Here is a 20360-nt window from a genome sequence, read left to right as displayed (position 1 = left end):
ACCTTTAAGTTCTCCTTTTTTCGTCCGAAAATCTTCATCGTAGTTAGCCGTTTTGCTGGCCTTCTCGAAGTGATTGGATAATAAATCTGCGATTTCGTTTGGAGTGTCCTTAATTTCATCTTCATCTTGAAGGCTAGTTATGGGAGCTAAGTTGTTACACCCACAAATCGCCTTCACTTTCCTCCAAACATCTGATGTAGTAGTAGTTCTGTCAATGAATGACACAGGATCGTTTTTTTGAATCTATCAAGTCTTTTTGCATACGCCCTGTATTTTTTAAAGGCAATAAGATTATCTATCGTAGGACGTTTTTTAAATGCGTTATACGCTCTTTTATTTCTTTTTATAGCTTCACTTATTTCATCGTTCCACCATGGAACGGGTCGCTTAGTAAGTTTCCCAGAAATTTTGGGAATATATCTCGATGCCGAGTCAAGTATCGCATTTGTTATAGCGTCGACATCGTCTCTGATAACTCCAGTTGTTTCGGGGAGTATCGTATCGTCCTAGCTGTGAAACTCGTCCAATCTGCCTTATCAAACAACCATATTTTAGAGATGGGCTATGTTTTTCTTGTAACATCAGTTACAATTTGCACCGGGAAATGATCGCTTCCACGTAAATCGTCTAAAATATGGAAGGTGTACCTCGGTGCTATCGATCCGCTTATGAGTGTAAGATCTATAAAGGATGTCGATCCACCTCTGGCATCGAAAAAAGTTCCTGACCCAACGTTTAAAAGAATAAGTTCAGAATTCATCAGGAACCTTTCCATTTCCCTTCCACGGGGATCTACTCTATCCGATCCCCAAAGAGTATTATGAGTATTAAAATCACCCACCAGTAAAACAGGTGGGGGTAGCTTAGAAATTAATCGTGATATGTCATCCTCATTCCAATAAAAATTCGGCAAGTATATGCTGCAGACAGTGACTTGAAGTGGACGCTTCATTCTTGTATTTTGTAGGTTTGATTCTTGTAGCTTGTAGGTTTGTATTTAGATCAACAGCTTCGGCGGTAGCTCTAGTCGTTAATATGGCTACTCCACCTCTAACTCATATTTAGTGGTTGATCTCGCCGAAATCCATCATAACCTCTTAAAAATATCCTCTTAAAAATTTTCATTTTGGCAGAAATGTGTTTCTTGCAGACACACATTATTTTTATTATTATTATTCAGGCCCCGTCTTCTACTGGACATGTATAATGCATATCTGAAGGCTGGGTCTTTTAGCGCCAGGGGGAAGACCGCGCAACTTGCACTAATTCCCAAGGGAAAAGAAAACCCAGAGTTGCCGTCATCCTACCGCCCATTGTGTATGCTTGACACAGCTGGAAAGGTATTGGAGAAGCTATTAAAGAAAAGACTGGCTGCGGCGATGAATCAGGCAGGTGCCCTGTCACCTAACCAGTACGGTTTCCGGCAGGTTCGGTCGACCCTAGACGCAATTCAGTTTGCGTCTAGGTCTAGGACGTTTTTGAGGCAGTGCAGCGAGCAGAGGACCACAATCATTTTTCGCGACGTGTGGTCCTTCTCGTTACGTTGGACGTTAAAAATGCTTCCAACTCCGCACGGTGGAGCGATATGATTCGGGCCCTGTAGCATTAGTTTCATGTGCCTCAATACCTCCTCAGAATGGTGTACGCATACCTGAGGAACCGCGGTCTAATTTACGAGACCGCTTCAGGCTGGCGTAGGACAACGATCACGTCAGAGGCGACGCAGGGGTCGATGTTTGGCCTCGACCTTTGGAACGCCATCTACGATGGCTTGCTTAGGCTGGAGATGTCTGAAGAATCTGTCTTGGTCGGGTACGCTGACGAAGTTGCGCTACTTGTCGCAGATCGCAACGTGGAACGCGCCCAACCGAGGCTCAGTCGAGCCATGCACAGAGTCGGTGCCTGGCTGGACGACTATGGATTGTCTCTAGCCCTCAGCAAAACGGAGATCGTAGTTCTCACGAAGAAGCGTATCAACACCCTTCTCTCCCTGCGGGTCGGCGTAGAGGTTGTCGAGACCAAGTCGGCCGCAAAGTACCTCGGTATGATGATCGACTGGAAACTCAGCATTGCTAAGCAGCTTCGTAGAGCCGCCGACAAAGCTGCGAGAGCCGTAACTGCTCTCTGCAGGCTTAGGGCGAATTTCGGCGGACCGAAGGTCAGCAGATGGCGATTACTGATGTCCACGGTGCATTCCAGCCTGTTTTACCGTTCGGAAGTGTGAGCTCACGCATTAAGAGTTGCAAGAAACCGGAAGCGGCTCGCGCAGGTGCAACGTACCGCAGCCTTGCGAGTCGCTTCCGCGTATCGGACGGTTTCCGAGCCTGCAGTACTTGTGGTCGCCGGGGTCATACCCATTGCTACTTTAGCAAGGGAGCGCCAGGTGATCTACAGCAGGCGACGGGCAGGCGAAGACCGGGTGACCATTGCCAGCGAGGAACGCACTCGCACGTTCCTCGCATGGTAAGAGACCTGGGACCACGAGACCAGAGAACGATGGACCGTAAGGCTTATCACTCTGGTCAGACCGTGGACGGAGCGACGGCATGGAGAATTTTTAACGGGTCACGGGTACTTCCGCGCTTACCTCCATGTCATAGGGAAAGCGCCGTCCTCCGACTGCGTGTATTGCCCCGGTGTACGGGACGACGCTGAGCTCACTTTTTTCAAATGTGCTCAGTGGGCGGCAGATCGAGGGACACTAGAAGCGGATCTCGGAGCACTGAGTCCCAACAACGTGGTTGCGATGATGTTCCGTGACCTGAGCGGCTGGGAAAGTGTAGCCCGATTCGTCGGCAACATTCTCAGGGCCAAAATGTTGACCTGGATAGTCCTGAAAATTAGGTAGCACCTAATCAGACTAGTATAGGAGGACTCGACCGGAAGTAATGTGTTAACGGTTCCGGGTCGAGTCCTGGTGAAAGGGGGGGGGGGGGGTTTAGTCGGTAGTCCGCTGATAGTGATTGGATAATACCATCAGCGGGAGCCCGACACTCCGTGCGTAAATGCATTTCCACCTCCCTCCGCAAAAAAAAATATTATTATTATTTTATTTAAATTTACAATAATTTCGCGTCTCATTTAGTGGGATTTTCCTATTATTTTATATTTTACCATTTTTCATGTTTGTTATGTTTTTTGTGCCTCTCCTATCTATCCTTTCTTTCTTTCTATTTACCTGTAAGTTATTATTTTAATAAAATACTATGAAAAAATTGTGTAGGCAGTCCACGTTTGGAATATGTAAAACAAATTGTTAGGGATGTAGGATGTAGAGGGTATACTGAAATAAAACGACCAGCACTAGAAAGGGAATCTTGGAGAGCTGCATCAAACCAGTCAAATGACTGAAGACAAAAAAAAAAAAAAACTATTTTAGATCTGCATCCTCATTTGATGTTATAAAAAAATTGATCATTTGGCATCAAATTTGTATGTATTTCTTTAAATTTAATTTGCAAATTAAATATATCAAGAATTTCTTATCTAGTAATTACCATGCAAAATGGGTTTTCTATAAACCGTCTTAATTTTAAGATTTCATTCTTTAAAATAAAAAACTTTTGAAAGTCTTTATCTATTTTCTACAATGCAAACATATTTTTTCAAAAATAAAAAATACTGAAAGCACATAACATCATCGTTTTCATATTTAAAAAAAAATGTAGTCGTATAGCGGCATTCAATAAAATCCGCTATAAAACTTCTCTGAATTGTAAATATCGATAACTGATATTTTGTGCCTGCTGTGGGTGTGTTGTGTGTTATGTAATTGATATGATTTTGTAATAAGTATATTTTCTTCGGCTGCTTTAAAAATAACAGCACATTTAGTATATACAACATATTTATTTATTTAGGTAAAAAAAAAAAATTTTTATAGGTACTTCAGATTAAGTGTAAAACTGGTTTTAATTTAGACTGGAGGTATAACTCTGCCGATGTGTTTTCATGCGATATTTCTGTAACAGTTAAATAATTTTTATTTAATTTAGTGGACTTATTTCTACTTCATTATACGTAGGATTTAATTTTAATTTATAAATATAAAACTCGACTTAAAATAATGTATTCCATGTGTTCTTTTCTTTTGCAGTTATTTTTGTATGGATTATACCAAATATTTTAACAATGGAAACCTGTAATCGAATTGATTCCCCAGAATTTAATTTTGCTAACCAGAAATGGAACATTTCTTTTTCACGAACTGGAAATGCCTTTTCATTATGGCTTTCGGTTAGTATTCACAATTCAACACACACACCCCCGCACGTGCGCACTTTTGTATTATTATTATTATTATTATTATTAATTACTTTATCCTGAAGTAACAACTGCGGCATAGTGTATCATAAGTTTACATTTTAGAGTTCTAAATGATGTTGAAATCCATTAAATTACTTTTCATCAATCATAATTATTTTTTCATGCTTCTAAATTTTAGTTCACTTATTTTATGTTAAATTTACTAATTCGTAAAAATGTATGTTTTATATTTACTATAGCAACTATTACTAGTATTATATTGTTAACCGGTATGCATTTATATTTAAATTATACATAGTAGTTCATATTTCATTGATTTTTTTTATGTTTTAGAGCCATTGACTGCTATGGTCATTATCACCTTCCACGTCTAAAACAAACAAAAAAAAAAAAAAAAAATCTTTTCCCTCCCTAAAAAGAACACAAGTGACATATTCAAAGTCTAGTCTTCTCAAAAAGAGCATTTAAAGATAGACTTGTCAATAGTTATTGAAATTCCCAAACACACAAAATAACAAAAGGCCCTTGTTATTGTAAAATCTTTCTAGCCATTTCTTACGAAATTTGGTTAAAACTATCAAACAAAACTTCACTTTGATAAAATTAAAATATACATTGAAAAATATCTGAAACATTAAATGACAAGGGTGTAAAGGGCTCTTGCCATTTAACACAGAAAACTTATAATAAAACATCAAAAACGCATATCAGAATTATCATGTTAATGAAAAAAATTTAAAAAAATAATTTTTATTATAAAATTCTTCACGGAAACGTACGATCTATCTCTTCTTCAAATCTATCACCTTGGTTTCCCTTTCGGCCACCCTCCTTTTGGTTCTATTTTCCATCTTCCTAAATGCCAAGATGTTGAAATCCAAGGTATCTGAGGCCTTGGAGATAGAGTCTTCAGATCCTCCGCCGTAAGTCACGGAGGATCTTCTGTTGCCGGCATCGGATGACACCGGCTCCGTTGGCGCGGTCAGAAATACTCACAGTCGAGACTGGATGTATTCACCACTAGATCATATGGGGCGTCCGAAGTTCTCGCACTCTTTGCTAAAGGCCTCCGTGCTTTCGGAGGCTCCGTTGTTGGTTGTTTAAAATCTTCCTTTCCCAATATCAATACTTTTGGTTTCGCAAATCCCCCGATGGGGATTTCTTCTTTCTGCACTTTTATTTTAGATGTAGTTGGCTCAGTTTTTCTCTCAGTTGCTGCTTCTTTTGGTTTAACATATGTGCAAATTGTAGGCCCAAATTTAGGCTTTACGGAGCTCTTTTCAACGGAAACTTGCTCTCTTCTGCGACGACTTTGGACTATTCCCTCTTGACGGTCGACTCTTCATTCTATCCTCGATGATACATTCGACCATCTTAGCCAAAGCTGGTGCCAATTCTGAGAACACATCTTGTGATTTTAAAGAAAATGTAGGAGCTACAGGAGCGGCAGCAACTTATGCTTATGAAGCTATCTTTGGCGTTCTGCCAAGCACAATTTTCCTTGTGTCAAAGTAGCTGACTTTCTGTGTTGTCTTGATCTTTAGGACAGCTACTTGCTGTTTATAAATAGGACAATTCCTAGACCTTGCAGAATGGTGTCCGTGACAGTTGACAGAGACAGGAGGATCCCTGTACGGATCATTTGGATGTAATGGTTTACCACATACACATATCTTCTTACTGGTGCAACGAGCTGCCGTGTGTCCGAATCTCTGATAACCAGTGAATCGCAAAGGTGTTGGGATAAACGGACGCACATCCAACCTGTGAAACCTAGCTTTTCTTTTCCGGACACTACGGTTTACTGAAAGTTAACGCGTGTGACGCAAAGGGTTGAAGTTCTCCGTTGCGACGCATGTTTAAGCGACGGCACGCAACACCTTGTTCCTGAAGATCATCTACAATCTCCTCTTCTCTGTAATTTAAAAAATCCCTTCACACGATAATGTCTCTTTGAGGTGTTCAAAGTATTATGGAGAGATAGCTCAATGTCCATGATTCCGATCTTCTTGGCTTTCAATAATCGCAACGATTAAACGTCATTGACAGTTTCCACAAAAAGTCCCACTGCAGTTTTCGTTGTCTCTTTAACCGGTCTTCCAGCAGCTTCCGTGATGGCACGAGCTATCACGAAAGGACTAGTTTTCGAAAAATCGCCGTCTTTCTTCTTTATAAATAAATACTTTGGTAGTGAACCACTACTCTTCGGTCTAATCTTACGAGTTCCTTCTTCGTTTCCAGATTTATAACCTCTTCTTTATCACTAAATTCTTCACTCTTCTTTCTCCTCGCCTGCGAAGACAAGACGCTCTCCAGGACGAGAGTTTTTGCATGGACCCTCTGCCACGGATGTTGAAAAATTCATAGTCTATATTTTCGCCAGTCGACATTTCACAAGGTGCGAGCAGAGAGGTGGTTGGGCTTGCTCCGGATCATAGATCCTGGCCTGGGTTCCCCCAGTCTGCTGCGTGGGTCAGGTACTGCCTGACCCACGATACCGACATCCTAGGGCTAGCACGTAGCAGTAAGGGGTCCGATACCCTTACTCATGGAACAATCCCTGCCAAGGGCCGAAGCGACTGATTCATACCGAACAGCGCAAGACTTCAGCAAAGCAAGCTCGCAGCAGCTCACCCTCAGCACTGTATCATAACCGAGAACATGGATGTGCACTCCCCGTCTGCACTGTACCCAGCGTTGGCAAATCAGATTAGGATCATGCCTGCCGCCCCCGCTAGTAAGAGCGAATCCGAGAAGCAAAACCTCAACCAACTCAGATAGCTCGGGACCGCCAATCCCGTACTCCACAGGGAGCTCCTGAGCAAACCATTGCCCCGTTGGCCGACGTAAGTGAAAGTACTGAAGTACCATATCGTTGCACGCCCCGGACGTGTGCGTAGATGTTCTTGCACGGACGTGGGGTTATATTTATCCAGGGTATTATTTTTTTCCTTAGCCGTAGCCGTAGCCGCTTGGGGAAGGGCTTTCAAAATAGTAACCAAGCGGCTTGGGAGACAAGCTCCGACACTGAATGAAGAAACGGCTGCGTTGCAGATCAGAAAGTTATTCCCCAGAACGGAGGAGCAATATAATAGAGAGGGATAGAATGCCAGGGAGGAAGATTTACACAAAAAGAGGTCATGGAAGCTATAAATAAATTAAAAAATAAGAAAAGCCCCGGCCCAGATGGCATCCCAGCGGCCATCATTAAGATAATAGCTAGGATCGTACCTTGGGAAATAGTCGATGTAGCCAGCTACGGCCTACAAAATAGAAGCTTCCCTGAATGCTGGAAGGAAGCAAGAACAGTCTTCCTCCCAAAGGCAGGACAAATTCAAGAGAACACAGCATATGGACCGATTACGCTCATAAATAATATGGGAAAAGTAGTTGAAAGGTTGTTAGAAAATAGACTTAGAGAGGAAATAGAGGAAAAACAATGTCTACATCCGGAACAATACGGATTTAGAAAGGGACGGTCCACGGTGACCGGAGTCGAGAAGGTAAAAAACTGGGCATTAAATTGCAGAAGCGGTACATGGAGGACTAAAAATATCCCCATGATCATAATGCTTGATGTTAGAAACGCATTTGGTACGGTCCCCTGGACAGCCATCATTGAGGCGGTTCAAGCCATGCAAATAAGTAAATACTTAGTAAATCAGATAGATCAATATCTGCAAAATAGGTTCATAGAGGTCAAAACCCTAGAAAGGAAAGCCATATTTCAGGTATTCGGAGGGGTGCCGCAGGATCTGTCCTTGGCCCAACCTTATGGAATGTTTTCTATGATAAAATCTTCAGGCTGAACTACCCCGAAGGGGTATCGATAGTAGGATACGCGGATGATATCGCAATATTAGTAGAAGACCGAGATATTAATGAACTGGAGAACAAGGCAAACCAAGCGCTTAGAAAAATAGATGAATGGATGGAGGATAACAAATTAGAAATAGCTCCTAATAAATCCTGTTGCCTGGTCCTCTCGGGTAGAAGACCATTAATGGCCAGAAAGAACTCGTTCACAAGCAACATCTCCTTGTATGGGTACGACTTCTGAGATAAGAAATGGTCGGGGAACTCCGCCGGCAAGTCGCTCAATAACATTGTGCCAGGGGGCACAGGTCTGAGCGACTGACAGGTTGTAAGTATTTGGTGTATTATCCTGCCGATCTCGTAGGGGATCGACTTCATCCGAGCAACGTAAACGTTTCGGATTTGGGGAAGCTGGCTCACCAGTGTGAATCTAAATATCAGAGGACAGAGAATCGATGAAGTAAAAGGAACAAAATACTTGGGGGTACTTTTGGACAAAAGTTTAAGGTTCAGCAAGCATATTGATATGATTTGTGGGAGAGTTACTCCTACTGTAAAGGGATTAAGAGGATTATTTCAAAACCACGGCACACCTAAAATGGTTATTCGAAGATTGATAACCGCGGCTATCACTTCGACGGTACTGTATGCGGCTCCCATATGGGGGGCGGCAATGAACATACAGCGAAATAAAAAGAAGTTGAGAAGTGTCCATAGACTGGCATTGCTGCGTGTAGCTGCTAGTTACTGTACGGTATCGTATTACGCGCTGTGCGTACTGACCGGGGTCCTACCCATAGACCTTCAGATAAAAGCCAGAACCCTCAGACACAGCGGTATGTCGAAAGAAGAGATGGAAGGGATTATAGAACAAGAATGGCAAGAAGAGTGGACAGGGTCCAGAGTGGGAGAATGGACCAGATGCCTAATCCCTAATATTAAAACCTGGAATAACAATAGACTCGGAGATGTCAATTTTTACGTGACACAATTACTGACGGGGCACGGCTCTTTCGGTCAGTATCTGTATAGGATCGGGAAGAGAGCCACCCCGCAGTGCATCTATTGTCCAGAGAACGACGATGCCGAACATACGTTGTTCATATGTCCAAGATGGGCCGTTAACAGAGGTCAAATAGTAATTAATGGTCTTACACCAGAAAATCTCATAAACCGGTTGGGGTACAACAATGAGAACTGGGAATGGTTCCGCAGGTTCGCCGGGGAGGTCCTGCGGGCCAAAGAGGATGAAGACAGAAGAATGGGAGTATAAACAGTAGGGTAGGGCGGACAGTCACTCCATGGAGGGCCTGTACGCCTTGGTGTGCGGGTACCTGAGAAGGGGGTGAACTCCAGGGGAGTTTGAGTTTGGGTTAAAATAAAAGACCAAGTCCCGGTCGGCGGGGTCGTCCCTGCGGGAGCCTAGGCTCTTTGTGGGGTCGGCGCTGTCGATTAGAGGCCAAAGGCGTAAAGACCGAGTCTCGGTTCCCTGCTGAGGCGCTGGGGGACGGCATAGCCGGACCTTGGCTCTAAAGCGGGGGATTAGAGGCAGGCAATGTAAAACAAAAGATCCGAGACCGGGGAGGCCAACCTGCCGTGCCGGACGTATAGCCGGCGGGTGGGGAACGCCTCCTTTGAGAGTAAAAGGACCACTCTCCCCGACTGAGTATACTTAATTGGATATACGGTCGGGGAGAGTAGGGAAGAAAAAAAAAGAAACAAAAAAAAATAAAAAAAAGGGTATTATTTTTTTCCTTGTTTTTACGGGCATCGACTGCTAATTTCATTAGTCCACGTCACATTCTTAAAAAGAGGTTAGTATCACCATCACGGTCATCATATGTAAGGGTGTAAAGGGCCCTTACATTTTTATTTAAAAGGACAAAGTACACAAAAAAAACATTAATCTAACAACAATAAACAGAACAACACTTATAGTGGCCCCAATCTAAAAATTTGAGAAAAATCAAAAATAACATAAATAGAAAATAAAAGTCTTTAAAATACCATTATCTCCTTCTACCTGCTCGTTTATTTATTTATTTAAGCACCCTCCGGGCGCCGTCTTTAAACAGCATATCAGTCGCCTCAGGTTGCCGTGGCAGTTGACTCCCCCCTATAAACAGTCCCGTAAAACGTAACCCATCGGGGTCCTCCCAGCGTCATAAGAGCAATCTGACCACCTGTTCAGGATGGGCAAAAAGCCCCTCGGTGGGGAGGCTACCCTTCCCGGTCCTGACCTACTTGGCTACAGGCATGCATTGCGCTTATCCATAGCCTTGCGCCCTCAGTCCTGAGGGTCCCCCATGCCATCATTGGACACACCCCGACTCACTGCTCTTGCATGCAGGCGAGCCAGGGTGGCCTAGACAAGATGGCTACCTCCCGTCACTATACGTGCCACGCTTCGAGACTCCCTTATATATATAAAACTACCTCTTAGTGTTTGTTTGACACAGCTTTAAATTTTTCAGTTTTACAGACTTCTAAGAAGTCCACTGGCGTGTAAATAAGCAACTATCTTTTCTTCATTTCCATTATCCAGATCAGCAGCAATATCATTTCTTAGCCGGAACTTCTTTCTGAGATACTCACATATGGTATACTCTTCCATTAGATGCTTAATTGTAAGGGTTTTATTACAAACACCGCACATTGGTCTCTCTTCGCCGGTTAACAAATATGAATTTGTTATTCGCGTGTGACCGATTCTAAGTCTAGTCACAGCCACTTGATCTCGGCGAGTCAACTTCACGTCGCTTTTCCATTTATACGGAGAAGTTTTGGTCGAGTTTAATTTTGTATTTAAATTCCTCCAATCAGTATTCCACTTGTTTCTTATTATGTTAGTTAGACAATTTTTAACATCTGCCACCCTTACAGGAATTGCATCCAAAACATCGCAGACTGTTGCCTTTCTGACAGCTTCGTCTGCTTTTTCATTACCTGCAATACCAGCATGTCCTGGAGTCCATACAAATACACATTGCTGTTCTCATTGATTTAGAACGTACAAAATGGACAGGATGTTTGCAATTAGGACATCCTTAATGTTCTTGTTCCGAATTGCAACAAGTGCACTTAGAGAATCGGAACATATTAGCACTCTCTCTTCGCAATAGTGTTCTGTGTAGCGAAGAGCTTGCTGAATGGCAGTAAGTTCTGCCGTATAAACACTGGCCATATCTGGTAGTTTCCAATAGTGGGCCTCTCCATTTACATATATGGAGCATCCAACACCATGTTCGGTTTTATAACCATCAGTATAAATTCTGATATGTTCTTCATATCAGTGGCTAAAAATTCTTGTTGGATGATCACTGCCGGCTTCTTTTTTATTTCTTCCTGAGAGAGATCCAGTCTTGTATTTACCGCTGGCAAAAGCCTTGGCAGTATTTCTCTTGTGGAAATTGCTAGTGTCTCAGGAATACCAATTTCGTATTTTCTTCTTAATTCGTGGTACCTAATTCCGGCTGGTCTGGAATAGGTAGCACGAAGTTCGTATAATGCAGCCATAGAATGATTCGTAAAGTGTTTGTGATTTATATGGGCAGGAAAAGCCCATACGTTTGCTGCATATCTTAACAAAAGGATCTCTCTTCTATAATGTAGTGGCAGTATTTCGGCTTCAGACATAGACTAGTCGCCGGACTTGTGCGGAAAGCGCCTGTCGCATATCTTATTCCGCTATTATGTATTACGTCTAACTTTCTTAAATGCGACTTCCTAGCGGATGAATATACAATACATCGGTAGTCTAGTTTTGATCGAACCAATGCCTTATGCAGTCTCAATAACATCTCTTTTTCTGAGCCCCAATTAATCTTCGATAAACATTTTATAATGTTTAGGGCTTTTTTGCATCTAACACTCAAGTCCTGTATGTGTAATCCCCACGTAAGGGATTTATCCAATACTAGTCCTAAAAATCTCACGTTATCCTTATATTGTATTAAATTATCGCCAATTGTCAATGTAGGACTTTGATAAGGAATTCTCTTCCTACAGAAGTGTACACAGCACGTTTTTTCTGGTAAAAATTGGAATCCATTATTCCAACTTCATTGCAACTTCATTTAGAGCGCTAATAGCTCGTTGTAATTTGTATTTCTCCATAGCAGTCTTGTTGCTGGTATAGACAATTGCCAAAGCATCAACATAGACCCTTTTGCTGATTTCTACTGGAATGGCTATATCAATTTATTAATGGCGATCGTAACGTTCAACGGCGAACCTTGTGGTATGCCAGTTTCCAAGATTCTTTCAGAAGAATATTCATTGTTGACGTGTACTTGGAAAGTATGGTCATTCACATAGTTGCTGAATAAAATTGGCAGATTGCCACGAATGCCCCGTTCATGTATCTGGAGCATTATTCCATGTCGCCAGCTCATATCGAAAGCCTTCAGCTTAATGTTTCCTTTTAATAAAGCTGTTGTATATAATGTTCTCTAAGTTGATCATTTGTTCAGTGGTGGAATGGTATTATCGAAAATCTACTTGATATGGTGATATCAAGTTTTCTTTTTCTAAAAGCCAAACGAGTCGATTATTAATCATTTTTTCAAGTATTTTTCCCATAGCGCACGTCAAAGAAATAGGAGGGTAGCTATTGGGATCTGTTAAATTTTTATTTTTCTTCGGTACTGGAAAATGGGCTTTTTTCCGCTGCTACGGGTACATTCCATCGCGCCATATTTGATTATACAGTTCTAGTAATCTGCGTTTTGCAGTGGTGTTCAGCTGTGCTTGATCAAGTTATAATGGATTTCATACGAACCAGCAGCTGTGTTGCCTGCTTTCCCCAACACTTTTACGGGTTCATCCGATTTTTGCGCGGTTTTTTATTTCGCGACCGATCGGACCTTGAAAAAAAATAACCCTCGTATTCTTTATATTCATCAAAGAACATTCATGAAAGTTTGTTACATTCTTCGTGAATCATTTTGTATATTAGACCGATTTCATTATTCGTATCTTTTTTTCTATGAACTTTAAGGTAAATTAACTTTACACCGTTTAGTAAAATATTTCTACTAAAATGGATAAGAGGGTAAAATAGGATAAGAGGATAAGAATATATAAATCCCTCTATATTTTAAATATTATTCTCACTAAGATGGAAAAGTTGCTGTTTTTAGCTTTTTTTTAACTATCAAATGCCATTTGTTATTGCTCATATAAAAGATTATTTTGCGCTCATTCCCAACGTATGAAGAAATTAAAAATGTTCTGATGATAATCTGATTATTAAATAATAATAATTTTCAATTCCGATTGAAAAAATTAGAATGGTCATCAGAAAAACTATCTAACAGAAAAACGTTGGTCATCTATGTTTACATTTTAAGCAAAAGGATTTTTATGAACGGGTTTTGAACGTAATCTTATTTTCTATTTTAAGTCTATTTTTTAAATTTGTTTAATAGAATCATTGAACAAAACATAACACTAACAAATAAGCTTGCTCATAAAAGAAAATGTTCAATATTAAATATTAACAAACTCAGAGAATATGGGCAAAGGTAAGCTGTGATATCAATAATGTATACAAAGGTTTTATGAATGGTTTAAAAATGTTAGGATTAATATAAACAACTTTTGGAATTATAAAAATTAGTAATAGTATGAGAAGATATGTGCATGTTGACTATGAATCAGATGAAATTAAGTATTTTAAATAATGTGTCACAGACATTTGCAGAGTATTTTCCCTACATTTGCGTGTTGACTTATCTCTAACCAGTTGTAGATACCAGTAACTCAAAAATTAATGATGAGCAAAATTTATTAAAGAGATTGATGTATTTAATATTTATAGTATATTAATGTTAATGAGGCGTGAAGTACTATTAGCAGGCTGTAAGAACCTACAAGTTCTTATGAACTGGATTTTATCCCTGAATACACTTTGAAAATATGTTCAGAAATTCTCTGTAGATCACTCTAATACATTTTCAGTCTCTCAAGGTAAATTGTTTGCTAATAAAGTGAAAAGAAGGAAAAGTTGTACTTATATCATATTTCAAGTCTTGTTTTAAATTATGTAATAGACCACTAATTTTGGTACATTATAATTATATATAATAGGCATGAATAATATTCCTACAATAAGTATATTATAGGGCTCTTGTCAAATTTGTGGCATGTCTTTGAACCTACAACATAACAAATATTTATGCTTTACAGCCTTATGTACCTGATGACTGGCATAGGTTTTTCTCTGATAACATTTTATATTTCAAATCTGGCTTCACTCCCTTCTACTGATTCCATCTAGTACATTACTAATTCTTTTAGATTAATCTCTTTCCTAATGGATACTATTTTTCTTTATTTTAAAAATCTGATGTGGACACCACATGACGTCATTGTACTCCTATTAAATTACACATACGCATTTTTTGCTGCACTTCATTTAAACTTATTTCATTTGAAAGTGAGATACGACCATCCAATTCTTTAAAGTTTACAGTTACACAATCGCTAAAATATTGGTTTTTAACATCAAATAATTAAACAATTATTAATTCAACAATCTTACATGAAATATTAGGACAGAGTAAAAGTCCCTTTATTACTCGTAATACCAGATCAGTATTATTCGTATCTTCATGAGTTAATGACTAACAAAAGTTTCAGGTTTCTGGAATATTGTATAAATAAAAGTTAATAAATAATTAAACTATTCCATTTAGTGAACTCCTATATACTGGTTACAAATATTAATTTTGATCTTACAGCGTAAAATATTCAGTTTTTATAATTGGATTATTTGGTAAATAATCAAAAGTGAAAAAAAAACAATCATACAGGAAAAAAAAAATAACATGAAGAAATATATCTCAAAAAAACAACAAGAAGATGAATATGAAGAGAAAGAAAATGTTAAGAACAAGGGAAGGGAATAAAAAGATTAAGAAAAGATGATAGATATAACGAAGAAGAAAATGTGAACACCAAAGAAAGAATAAAAAAATTAAGAGAAGAAGATGACTATAAAGAGAGAGAAATTTTGAAAACTAGAGAACGTGTACACAAATGAAGATCAGAAGAATTATATCAAACCAAACAGCGATTAAATGATTCGTAACAAAAAACAAATAAATGAAATGATGATCAACTCCGACTTAGGGAGAATACTGTCTGGCAATATCAGAGGAGTAATGAACTAAAAGATAAGAATTCTATGCAATTTATTTAAGATCAGTCATGTATGGCTCACTGTATATGTTGTTCTTGTGATGGTCTATTTTTCAGTCACTCTGTAATTAACTTTAATGTAGATAAAATTAAACAGAAATTCCAGAATAATAAAATAAAATTAAGCAGAAATTAAACTAGAAAATCCAAAAATAATACAATTCTAAAGTATAATTTTCAATTAAATAATCAGATGTTTCACCAAATCTATTACATATACACATATGTAATAATGCCTATTAAATTACACATACACATTTTTAAAAGTACATAAAATTTTATTTTACTAATAACTCCTGATTTTTTCATATATTTTTAAATTTTATTTTTTAAATTTTTTTACAATTACGGGTTAATAATTATTAATAAATCAATATATTTAAATTAAAAACAAAGTTAAAAAAATTAATTAAATAGAAGCAGTTAAATAAAAACGAAACGGAAGTGAAGTCTGATTCGAACCGATGTGCCTTCCCTTGTATGATCCAAATATTTCATTAATTAAAATTTCATTTGGCTATAACTCTGAAACAAATGAAAATAAGTACAACATATGACATATTGTTGAAAAGCTCTCAATGAGGGCTTATTACTGCAGTTAAGAAAAAATCCAATTTTTCAGGGATTTTGGACACTTTTGGTTCAGTCGATTGCAATCAAAAGGGGAGGTGCACAACTAGATGTTAGAATAGTTTTAAATCCAAAATTTCAACATCCAATGGCTAATCGTTTTTGAATTATGCAAGATACATACATACGTACATACAGACATCATGCCAAAATAGTCAAAATGGATTCAGGGATGGTCAAAATGAATATTTTTGTTACAATCTGAAAACCGAAAATTTTCACAATAACAATTCTGCCTTTACTTTGCACAAGGAAGTAAAAAAGTGTTTGATAAGAATTTCAAAATATTGTTAAATAATTTACACTATTGACTTTTTTAGAACTTGCTTGATCTTTTAAGAGTACATTGCATATAAATAATAATAAAGATTGTTTCTAAGTAGCGAGGAGTTCTATAACAGTAATTCAGGTCCCTTCTTTTTCCTTCTGCATATCAACAACCTTAGAAGCTCTGATGTAATCTAATTCTATTATGAAACCAATTCTTGATAACTTTTGTCTGGATTAATCTCAATAAACTTAAATATGAAGAAATTTAAATTTACTATTTCTGTCAGAAAGTTGACTTTGAAAAAAAAATGATCCTTCTATAAACCAATTATTGAAAAAGTGCATGAAACCAAAATTGTAGTATTTCAGTTGAATCCTTAGGTGTAATGGACACAAATGGAATGCTGAATTCAGCCAACAAATCTCTTCATTTTGTTATTAGAGGCTGTCAGTTTTTAACAACCTGGATTTGATGGTAAGTTTATTGTTCTCCAGTTGAGAACAAAATAGAGTATAGCACGATAATCAGTCATATCATCTGAAACCTGTTAAGTATATAAAAATTAGTAAAAACAGGTGTATTATGTTTTTATACAAGATTTAAAACATCTTGTCCATTCGACCTCCACATAAATTCTAGTGTATTTATCATTAATCATTTTATTTAAATTACTGATAAGTGACTGTGCCTACTTAGTATTTTGAATCAAATAGTTGATGCATAAACATATGTTTTACATCTTTCTGTAAAATCATGTTAGGAATCGCTCAGAAACTTATAATTTAGTTTCAAAAACAAGATAATCCTCTTCCTCTTTTCCTTTCCTTACCTCTTACTATTTTTTAATTGTTTTTAATTTTCCTTTCTCTTTTCTGTTTATTTATGATTATATAAATTAATTGCATCTATAGACCTTAACATTGGCCATCAGTAAACATTTATTATTTATTGATAACAAATGAATGAAGAATTAATTGTAAAAATTTCAAATACTGTTTCAGAAACTGGGTGGCACCATATGTAAGGTTGACTTTCTTTTAAAAATAAAATCTTTTTTACAACAGGATAAAAATCTCAATTTAAAAGGTAAGTTATGAAATTTAACGAAGAACAGTATTATATAAATAGAAGTTTTTGTCTACACTGTAAAACTGTATATTCAATATTTATTACTATGTTATGCCAGTGGCCTTAACTAATGTTAGTGCACTAATTCTTGTACTGGCTGATAAAATACATTACCTTTAAAGTACATTGAATATTTGGGTATCGTATGTACGTTCGTACTAAACCAAGAGACAATTTCAAATAATTAAGAAATATTATCAAAAAATAGATGAATGGGGCACACATTTATTTGCTATAAGTCTAAACATAAGTCTATACTAAACATCACTATTCAGTATTAATCAAAGCTTTTTCCATTAAAACTAAAACCTTTATTTATTCTTGGTGCAGAACATACAAAACTCTTGCAGATGAAGTTGCAGTATATGCCAATTAATTTTGCAGACTAGCTGTAGCAGCTAAATAAGTAAGTATATTATACTATTTTTTTTCATATTTTTACAGCTTTTTATGATCCCTTTTAAACACTGAATATCACCATAATTAACAGAACTCAAGAAAAAAGAAGGAACACAGAAAACAATAGCACTTAGAATTTTATTAATCATTAATTAAGATAGCTACATTTGAGAGAAAAAATTATAAATTACTTTTATTTAAGATAAAAAAACTGTATAATTTTTTTTTGTAGATTTAAAAATTAACTTTAAAGACTTACTTCCAGCAGTCATGTTGGATGAGTACTTGTGGTTTTGTAAAAGTTTCTAGCTAAGCTATCTAAATGTTTCTCAGATACCATATTATAAATTATACATTTGGGCTGATAATGATTTGAATGTGTGTTTACTCCTAGCTGTATAATCCTAGAACAACTTATAAAAAATATACATTACTAGTAAGCTTCATAATATTTTAATATCATCCTCTGATGATTTAATATTGAGTGTAGGGTGTGATTCAAAAGTTTAAATCTAATCCTAAACTTACTGGTAGATATTAAACTGAAGCAAAAGTTATTTGAGGAATTACAAACAGTTCTCAGTTAAACAGTTAAAAAATACTTTATCTTAGCACTATAAGAAACACATCCCTTGCATCATATCTTTCTCCAATCTTTTCTTTTGCCAGCTAAGCTTTTGACATCTTGACAGCTCTCATTTCTTTTTAGAGTTTTCTATCATTTTATTGTTTTCTGGCCTTTATTATTGTTATATATTCTATTAATTCTAGTTTCCAAATTATGATTATGATTATAATTCTAGTTTCCCAGATTAGGCTTCTATTCTAGTTCACATTTCTCATTACTTTTTAACTTTCATTTTATTTTTACAATTAATTTTCTCCTATTTCCTCAATGCTACATTTCAAATTCCCTCTAGTCTTCTTTTTTTCTGAGCCCATGTCCACATACATAAGAAAGATATTCCAAACACACCATAAAATATATTTTTTTTTTCAAGTTGACTTCCCATTTTGTTTCCTAACTTTGTTTTCATAATTCTCTTTTCTAAACTGTTTCCTAATACAGATACAGTTCTTAAATTTATCTTCTGTCTTTCAAATTTAACTTTTGGTTTTTAATATTTCCATTTATTTATTTTTTTGACAAGAGGATACTTCTTCCATATTTATAAAACATACAGTTACTTTTTATTTTAACTCTTTTTTCATTTATTTATTTCTACATACTACACAATTCTAAATCCATATTATTTATGTGTAACAATTTCCTCCATTTTTCGCAGTTTACTGTTCAGAAATATCAAAAGAATTTTTGCTAAATGTATAATCCTAATTGTTCTTTATGTTGTGTAGTAGTTATTCATGCTTGTTGGAGAATGGAATATGATTGTTCTGTAAATGTCTTATGGCCATACACTGCTGCTCTAAATCACATTACACAATTTTACCATCTTTTATAATCTTTTTTAATATTATGAGATTTATTTCTTCTGTTTCCTGCTCTTTTTCATATACTTTATTGATTATATAACATTGGTTTTTTGTCTACTTTCTACTTTATTCTCATCCATTTTATTTTTACATCTATGGAAACATCATTGGACTGTATGTTGGATTGTTTTATTTCCTACACACACTTCAATTTATTTTTAAACTCTTTCACCTCATATAATACTTTGCTCTCTCTACTGGTAATTTCTTTGGCGCTTGTACTCTATTACCATTTACCTTTACATGGGTAATGGTAGTTGCAGTGAACAACTGTTTCATTTCTTTATACAGTATATAATTTTTTCCTGTTGATATCTTCTATATTTGAACATTTGTCGGCAAGCCAGTTCACCTTTGTTTTTTTTTTATTCTTCTGAATTCATGAGTCAATTTTCTTGTAGCCTCTTACTTACAATCTTTAAGTTTTTTTTTTTTAATCTTATATTTTATATTTTCTTTTCTATTCTTATATTACATTCTGACTTCAATTTCCCTGATCTCTAATAACCTATGACTTTATTACTCTTCTTTTCTTAACGGACCCAATTATTTATTCTACAGCTCTTTTGCTGTTTTTATAGCATCATCCAGAAATCACCCAAAATTCATTTGCATGCTGCCTTATATAATTATCCCCATCTATCTTTATGTTGATCTATCTTTTCCCATTTTTTCAATGTTTTTGCTTACAGATGCAATTAATTTTTTTTTTTTTGTATTTCTGAATTATTGTTCAGTAATTACAAGTAAAAAGTCAATTCAATATGTTTTCGTTTCCTGGTGATTTTCATGTGCAAAGTTTTCTCTTATGGTTATTTTAATGAAGTATTTGTAATGAACACATTACTCTTCTCATAAAACTGAATAACTTTTATTTTATTGCCTTTCATTTACTATCATTCCCACTTCTTGATCTTTCTTTATTCCCCGTAATGCTGTTACCACAGCATTACGTCTTAATACATAACTATAAAGTAGTTATTCCTAATTTTCTCCTCCATAAACTTCTCTATTTGTTCATACTACAACTACATTATCATAATACTCGTTAGTCAGCATGTACACATACACTAAAAAAGATCCTTTGGAATATTTCTACCCTGACATTAATTATCCTTCTTTAAAAAATCATTGTTAATACATATTTTTCAAT

General features: G+C 36.7%; 1 protein-coding gene across 4 annotated transcripts in view; it reads left to right on the top strand.

Annotated features, from left to right (window-relative positions):
* The window catches only part of LOC142317329 (BTB/POZ domain-containing protein 6-like), a 69733-nt gene that overhangs the window by 26237 nt on the left and 23136 nt on the right, over positions 1–20360 (top strand). For 3 of the 4 annotated variants that reach the window (XM_075353792.1, XM_075353794.1, XM_075353791.1), the window contains 2 exons: positions 4097–4236; positions 17188–17272. In XM_075353792.1, the coding sequence (XP_075209907.1) occupies positions 4097–4236; positions 17188–17272 (225 nt within the window). Of the gene's footprint in view, positions 1–4096; positions 4237–17187; positions 17273–17644; positions 17721–20360 lie in introns of all 4 variants that reach the window. The other variant, XM_075353793.1, reaches the window with a different exon arrangement.

This window comes from Lycorma delicatula, chromosome 1, assembly GCF_047948215.1.
Source record: "Lycorma delicatula isolate Av1 chromosome 1, ASM4794821v1, whole genome shotgun sequence".
Lineage (NCBI taxonomy): Eukaryota > Metazoa > Arthropoda > Insecta > Hemiptera > Fulgoridae > Lycorma > Lycorma delicatula.
The sequence above is the reverse complement of the archived record's forward strand: the minus strand, read 5'-3'. Positions and strand labels throughout refer to the sequence as shown.